At 42.6% G+C, this 8,205-nt stretch overlaps 1 protein-coding gene across 1 annotated transcript in view; it reads left to right on the top strand.

Moving 5' to 3' along the window:
• The window catches only part of TRIM24 (tripartite motif containing 24), a 58,645-nt gene that overhangs the window by 699 nt on the left and 49,741 nt on the right, over nucleotides 1–8,205 (top strand). The window contains exon 2 of the mRNA XM_026047319.1: nucleotides 3–234. Coding sequence (XP_025903104.1) covers nucleotides 3–234 — 232 coding nt within the window. The remainder of the gene's footprint in view (nucleotides 1–2; nucleotides 235–8,205) is intronic.

Genomic DNA, 8,205 nt, shown 5'->3' with positions numbered 1-8,205 from the left:
AGAGCCGCCAGGGCCCGTCGGAGCGCGGCGGCGCCGCGGCGCCGCTCAACCTGTTGGACACTTGCGGCGTGTGCGGGCAGCCCATCCAGAGCCGGCGGCCCAAGCTGCTGCCCTGCCTGCACTCGCTGTGCCAGCGCTGCCTGCCGCCGCCCGAGCGCTACCTCATGCTGCCGCCCGCCGCCAAGGAGCCGCCGCCCGCCTCGCCGGGCGCCTCGCCCCTGCACTGCACGCCCGGTGAGTGGCGCCGCGCTCTGCCGCTAAGCGGGGAGGAAGCCGGCGTGAGGAGGGCGCGCTGGGAGCGGCTGCCCCGGGGAGGGCGTCCCGGCGCCGCGGGGAAGTTTTGGCGGGCGCGTGTCCTCCAGCAGCCGCCTTTGGAAAACTCGCCGCGCCGGTCCCGGACACGAGTGGGTAGCCGCGCGTGTAGGGAGGCTCGAGTAAGAAACCAGCAGCAGCTCCCCCAAAGTTACCCCCGGTCGCTGCCCCGGGGCCGCGGCTCGGCACGTGTCGGTTTGGAAGCTTTTTCCCACGCTGCGAGTAGTCCCGCCCAGCAGGAGCGAGGCTCGGATGTGCTCGCTGCGTGTCTGCCTTGGCGTGGGGTTTTGTTCGTTTTAAACAACGCTTCTCAAGCGTCTTCAGGGAGTAGTTTGTGTTGTGGCGGGACTGCCCACCCAGAAGTTGCAGAAGGGGAAAATCTGCAAGACCCAAACCGGGTGCTTTTAAACTTGGTTGRCAGATGAGGTGGTTCTGCTCACAGTACCTCCAGGAGGGGGAGAACTGTGAAATCCTGCTCAGGAGGAACCGAAAAGCCCAGAGCTTGGTGSATGATAGGATGTTTGAAAATGAGGTGCTTGGAAATGAGAAAGGGGGCACAGATGCAGCAAGCTGCAGTTGTGATGGAGGCTCAGAGGTTATATAATCATTTTCTCAAGAGTTTTGAGTCATGGAGAGCATAGCTCAATTCCCAGTTGTCCCGCTTAAATATAGCAGAAACAGGGGTCTGCAGCTGGAGTAGCAACCGAGATCCATTGTAAGATTGAAGAGGCTGGTGTTCACAGTCTGATTAAGAGAGGACAAAGGATAGAGACTGCAAGAAAGAGGGAGCTTGATAACCTGTGCTGGCTGCTTTGTTTTCTTACTGATATCAAACAACTGTGAAGTCAGTTTAGAATTTAAAAAAAAAAAAAAATGGTGTCACTGTTTTATACTGATAATACTGAGGAGAAATGTGCTGCGACTGGAGGAGTTCCTGAACCCTTAGATGGTAGAAGGAGGAACAGAACAGTGCAAAACTGTCACCTCTTCTGGTAATCCGCTGTGTGAGGTGTTTGAAGAATGAACTGAAGAAATAAGCCGAAGAATATAGGCCTAGAAAGCTGGATAGGTGAACGCCTATCATGATGTAAATTATAAAGCGCTGTGACTAAACTGGAGGAAACTTAAACAGCAAGAAAGTTATTCATGTTGGAAGGAATGCCCTAAGCAAGGGACACAACAGAATTATAAACTTGGAAGTGCTCCTGAAAGATAAGCAGGAAGACAACTTATGYACATGCACTGAGCAGTACATGATGTGCAAAAATAAGCCTGAAGACAGATCGGTAGAAGAGAAGAAAGGGAGTCTGTCTTGAACAAAAKAAAAGATAGCCTTTGAAAAGGTCTTCAGTGAGCCAGCCTTGATGTGGACTGCTGTACTGTGCTAATAGCCAAATTCACTGAGATGCAGGTCGTCAAAAAAGAACCTAGAGGTTGAATATAGCCTGGGTATGTGGCGTTTTATCAACTTGCTGCAGTCCTCAATAAACTATGTGCAAGCACAAGCAGAATGTTTTGCGTTACTGGAATTTGTTTTTAGCTTGTCTGCGCTTTTGAAGAGGACTTTGGAGAATGCTGGGACAAGCTCTGCTTCTTTAAGGTGCTGCTGAACAATAAAGGAATGCTATGTTTCAAATCTAAGAAATCCCAAATGAGCTAAGGATTTTGGCGCTGCTCACTTGATTGCAGAGATCAGCATGGGTGATGGCAGTGACATGTGTCTCCTCAATGGCAGGAGAAGGAGATTCCTGTGGTAGGTGTTAATCAGTATTCCTCTTGCAAAAGTTGGCTGATGAGGAGGCCATCTGTGACCTGGTTGTGCTCCATACTGTCACATACACTCATTTATGAAATGAAATAGTAATTGCTACAGGAAAGAAGACTTGGAGAGTTTCTCATCTCTCTACCTGAAGTTTGAGATGTTGAAGGAGCAGCTATATGTGTCTGACTCGAATTCCAGTAGCATTGGAGCACTTGCTACTTGATTTTATTTTTAAGGTTTTTTTTTAAGGTCCGGTGGCAACTTATTTCCTGTGGTCGATGTTTTTTGTTGTTGCAGTGCCATTGGTTGCCTGGCACAGAGCACTGTGAACTGTGGAGAACGCAGCAAGAGTGGGTCTGTAAATGTGATAATAGCTCGTGAGCAAGCATTGCACTACATCACCTWCAGATACCTCTACTAGATATCTTGGCCAGTTTGACATGTGTTTTCCTTTTGTTTCCCTGATTGACRTTCTTTGCTGTTTGATAGGCAAGTTCTGACTTGCCTGACTCTGAGCGAGTACAAGAAAGTAGTTATTACCAGCAATCTGCTGTTTGCCCATGGTGYTGTGCCAGGTGGTGCTTCAGTGGCGGGTTGAGTAGAAGCCTATAATTAAGGGACAGTGTTCATACTGGAGGGACTGTCTGGACACTGCACTACTCACGTGGCATTTTTAATTGCGAGGGAGGCGTGTAGCCACCACAAAGTTATAACCTGAGATCATACCTCTCAAAACTACTATTTTTGCTTCAGATTGTAAACATCCTTTTTTTCCTTTACTGTCAATCTATACACAGAATAGTAAAAACTTTTCTACGTTGGTGTGGGGAAAGATTTGTGAATGGAAATGCATAGCAAAACTACACACAGTTATACTAACTAAATCTTACTAGTGTCAATACTAAAAGTAGTAGTTTTTTTGGTTTTTTATCTGTAGAGAAGCCTATTTGTAAACAAATTTGTATGAAGCTGTTAAAAGCATGTAATGTTTGGACACTCCCAGGATATAAATACTTGGGGAGTGTCCAGACTAACGACTGAAATATGTTCGATGCTTGCTCTTAATTAAGTAGTAGATACTTCAGAGTTTCCAAACAAGGATTTCAGTGTGTTCATGTTTCATATTTCAGCTGATTAATGCCCAGAAATATTTGTTTATCAATATAAGTTGGAGCTCTGCAAGGCATAGAGTAGAGACTTAGCTCTTGCTTTCCCTTCCTCATGTATGCAGATGGCATCTGTCTATTTTTGTTACTTCCCACACTTGGTCTTTATCCTGATGGCTTTTGAACTCTTTCATGCCCTTGTCTTGGTATCTGGACTTTCGATGTCATCACYTATTTTGATCTAGAAAATTCAACTTTGGAAATAACATTCAGTATTCCTACTGAAAAGGCTCTGTGTTGAACATTTTCTCTCCTCGTTTCAGTTGATAATGATTAAGCTCCCTATTAATGAGCCTGAACAAACCTATTTTATCCCTCAGACTTTCTTATGGTGATAATTTATTTTCTCTTCTAGGTCTTTATGGTCTGAGAGATCTTCAGATTTTATATGTAGTTATTTCTACTTCATCTTGTGTTTTGTCATTTACTAAAAATGTTTTTTTTCCATCTTTGGAACTACCAGGAGCCCGTACTGTAGAGACYTACTCTGGCATACATACCCGTACGGGCTGTGCTTTATGCATCCTTTCACTAGTGTTATTTATGCCGTGGTGCCTTCAAGAACAAATTGCTTAATTTCTAACAAGCTTGAGGAGACTTGAGGGTGCCGATATTTAAGAATATATGTTGCAGATAATAATACGAAATATGAATAATTTTCATACTTTCTCTCAAGGACTGCCTACATATGAAAAGCCTGTCACTGTTACAGGTGAAGTAYAATATTGTTTCAATAGTTTGCAATGGACAAACCTCTGGGCTTAACAGTTACCRCTTATAACTTTAATTAAAGATTAATATTTTAATTATTAATTAATTATACTGATCTTACTATATAGAGATCGTCTTATCTTGCTAATTACAATGCTCTCTTGGAAGAAGGTATGCACTCAAGATACTATCATGTCTCATCAGCTCAAATTCTAATAATACAAGTGTGATTTGAAACGGGCGRTATCTGCCAAAAATTCCTCCCTTCTCCTCTACCAGAAGTTACATGCGTGTGCGTACACACACATACACACACACACACACCGGTTCAGGCTGGAAGGCACCTCTAAAGATCATCCAGTCCAACCTTCCTGCTCAAGCAGGGACACCCAGAGCACGGGGCACAGGGTCCCATGTAGGCAGGCTACAAAAAAAAAGACCTGAAGGTGCTGTTCAGACTTTATCAATGTGGACTCCTTTATGATGCTGAACGAAGATGTAGTTGGGCTTGTTTTAATACATGATTAATATAAAATATATGGTTAACAGCTTAATATATAGTTTTGGGACAGTAAAATTTTGAGGACTGGTTAGATGCTCTTTTTGTATTCTTGTGTTATTTGTAAAGCCATAGTAATGGTGCAGCCAGGGTGTTCTGAATTGGGAGACATTTATAAGGCCATAGAAGTTATCAAGTAGATGACCCCATGTGGGAAACGATTGTTTTTAAGCAKCAAAAGTGCAAATTACCTGAGGCCAACCTTCTAACCTTGTTCCAAAGCAGCTTACAATATCGCTAGTACCTTGTGTTATGGGACACCTTTCTGTTAGCATCAACCACAAAAAAAGTTACGTATACTGCTCTTACACACCTTACCTGATTTTTTTTGTGTCTAATTGAAAGTCCATTGATATTTTTAATGCCTATGATAAAGGTTCCCCAATGCTCAAGGTGAAATGACTTAATGGGTAGCACATTCACCCRTAGACAAGTGGAGAGGGTAGCGTGTTCCTCCTGAGCTAGCCCATCCATCAGAAGTGTTTTGAGGGGCAGCAGCCTTGTAGGCTGGCTGTTACCTTGGCTGAACGCTGCACAGTGGCAGCGTTCACTCAACTGTACCCACCTACCCTTATAATAAAGGATTTTTTTTTWAACTCTTGTCTCTGAATGCAGTATTATAGAAAGAAACTGCTCTTTTATACAAGAAAAGCTTTATGCCAGGGTTTTGGTCACTTGTGTTAAATGCTGTGGATGGAATTTCCACATTTTTTTTATGCTGCACATGGAATTTCCACTTTTCTWTTCCAGTGGAATTTCCCAATGATAATTAACTTCTGAAGTTACTATTTTACTTAATCTGAAAATGAGGCAGGGGAAAATCCCCAAATTATTTAACTTTTAAAGTGAGTTTTAAACTGTTTGTATTTTGGTGTGAATAACTGACTGCTTATGTTAAACCACTTGGAAGTCTAAATTTGCAGTTTTAGAAATACTGGATTTTACAATGAGATAAAATACTTAAATGCCACAAATAACTTGGGTTGACTTGCCAGCATTAATATGCTGGTCATGCTGGGTTTTTCAGATGAATATGGCCTTGTTTCTTGTGTTAAAATTATGTATGGAGCTCAACAGAACAGTAGTAAATTTGTTATGCTAAAGACTTAGTTACTTTGTAATTAATGTCAATAGAAGTCAAAATGTAGAATTTTAGTAATTACTTTGTCCACCAAAGCATAAAGTGGGATGTGAAAGCACAGCTGGGAAATTCATGTAAAAATACAGAAATAGGAGGCAAAATAATCAAAATATGATGGCATTTCTGAGGTCATTGTGATGTGAAAAGGCAGTTCTATACATAGGTTTTGTTCACCATTTTAATAAATAGTTACCTGAAACTTTTATGTGGGGAAAATTGACGGTGATCTTGTGTATGTTATTAAATATGTGATGCTAAATGAGCTTTTTAGTTATTTTTAAGGTTTCTCAGTGGACTAAGGGGGGGAAAACAGGACAGTAAGCATGACTCAGCAGTTTTGAACAACATTTGCRGATTTTGAGTCCTTGTATCTCATAAACACATCCTCATTTTAATGAAGCAATCTGCAACTCCAGCACTAAACTTTCAGTAAGYAGGAGTATGTGGACAAGAGAACAGGGCCACCTGCCTTCTGACTACAGAAGGATTCTCGCTTCTGTTTTTAAAAGCAAGTTATCTATGGCAATTCTTTTCTAAGGGGTGATTTCCCTTTTCTACTCTAGTATCCCACAAGTATACAGAGTGCAATTTGAATAAAATGCAACTGTAGCTGAAATACCCTTTGAGATAAAATGTTTACCTCATTTGAGAAGTTACTCTGTATTTTCCCAGGGAGCTGAAACATTGTACACAGTACAAAACACAGTACAAAAGAAATGGGACTTTTTTTTAATGTGCAAATGCTGACTTGGAAAAGTCCTATGTATTTTGTAGGATACGTATACTTGAGTTCAAAAAGTACGTAAAGACTTAATAAAAGCTCCCTTTGTCCATTTCATTCATTTCAAGGCATCTATAATAGTCACTACAAGGTTAAGAATGTGTGGACTTGACATGCATTAAATGTAGGCTATGAGCTACATTTAAAAGAAGCTTCTGCACAATTAAGCTGCATATGAACTTCATATCCTGCAATAATTTTAGRAACGATACTAGTTAAAGGAGGGACCACTGGCAGCTGTGCAGGGAATGAGTAGTGGGAAGAAAGAAGGACAGAGCCTGCAGCCCTCTGTTAAGAGGGGAGAATAAGATATTTTAGAGGGGTAGCAAGGTTCCAATTTTGCATGCAGGGTGCAGTGCCTGGGCAAAACACATCAGCAACAACATTGCCCATCACTGGCGATTACAAGTGTGTGAGATTGGCCTGAGCACCCAAAGTGTGAATTACTGTATTTTTTTTCAATGTGGACCCTGTTTTAAAATTAGCAAGCTGTTGTTAAAGTAGTAGTTTAGGAGTATAAATTACTTGTCCTGCTAGTCAGTTGTTTTAAAGAGAAGTAGCTTTAAATCATCTTCAACTGTTGGAGAACTTCAGTAATATATAACTGTTGAAACAACAGTTTTCTAGTAAAATCACAGTGATTTTACTAGATCACAGTGCCCAAAGTGATGACTAGGCTAGCAGGCAACTGATCAGTCAGCAACTGAGATAGAGACAGGCTGTCTAGCAGACATTGGGTGGATGTGCAAAGTTGCATAGTGTTATGTAGTCCCTAGTAAGGGAACTGCACTAATAGACTGTCGAAATGCCCTGGGAATTAAGAATCCTGGGTCTTTGGAGCTGGCCTATTTGACAGGATCAGATGTAGCTCTTCTGAGTGTTTACAGAACCTCAGTTAAATTTCCTTTTTATGTATCTATATATTTTAAATCTTTGAGCTTGATAATACATTTGTTTGCTTAAAGAGTTTGTTTTCATCCCACAACTGTTTTATTTCTTGCCTCCTTTAGTCTTTTTGGGGATGTCTTTCATTCCACAGTAGCAGTTACTGTTCTCATTTATTTAGTTYTGGGTTCAGACACAGGTCACCTATGCCTGTACTATACTGCCCATAAATAGCAGGGTTTGGGAAGAGGGTCCTGCAGGGCTGCCCTGTGTGGGTGGAGGCCACAAACAGCATTGTGCCAATCGCAGCCCTTTCCAGATGGTTCTGAAAGGGAGAAAAATCTAATGCACACCAAAACCTCAACGATYCGGAGGAGCATATGGTGCCTCCGTTCAAACCTATTTAAGAAAGGGAGGTAGCTGCTCAGGGTAGGAGATGCATGCGGAGACATGGGAGGATGCAAAGATGGAAAGATGTGAGGAGAGACAGAAAAAGGTAYGTGAGGACACACGTAAAGGCACACAAAGATGTAAGAGGAGGGAGAGGAGGACACACAAAAGACGATATGTGGGAAGAAATATGAAGATGCTTTTAGTGAAAGTAGGTGGGGGGACGTTGCTGGGAATACAGGTGGAGATGCAGCCTCGGCCGGGGAAGCTCCACGCTAGGATTTCAGCTTCTGAAGGACTGCAGGCCGGATAAGCCGTGCAGGGAAGGTGCGTGCTCAAAGGGACTGCTGCCCATGGAGGAGCCGATGCTGGAAGAGACTCATCCCTGAAGAGGCTGCAGCCTGTCAGGAAGCCCAGACTGCAGCAGAACAAAGGAGTAAGAAGCCAAGGAGCAGCAGAATAAACAAGCAAGAAGCAGGGAGAGGCAGAAAGAAGCTC

Source organism: Nothoprocta perdicaria, unplaced genomic scaffold (genome assembly GCF_003342845.1).
Source record: "Nothoprocta perdicaria isolate Ctin4 unplaced genomic scaffold, notPer1 scaffold_490, whole genome shotgun sequence".
Taxonomy (NCBI): domain Eukaryota; kingdom Metazoa; phylum Chordata; class Aves; order Tinamiformes; family Tinamidae; genus Nothoprocta; species Nothoprocta perdicaria.
The sequence above is the reverse complement of the archived record's forward strand: the minus strand, read 5'-3'. Positions and strand labels throughout refer to the sequence as shown.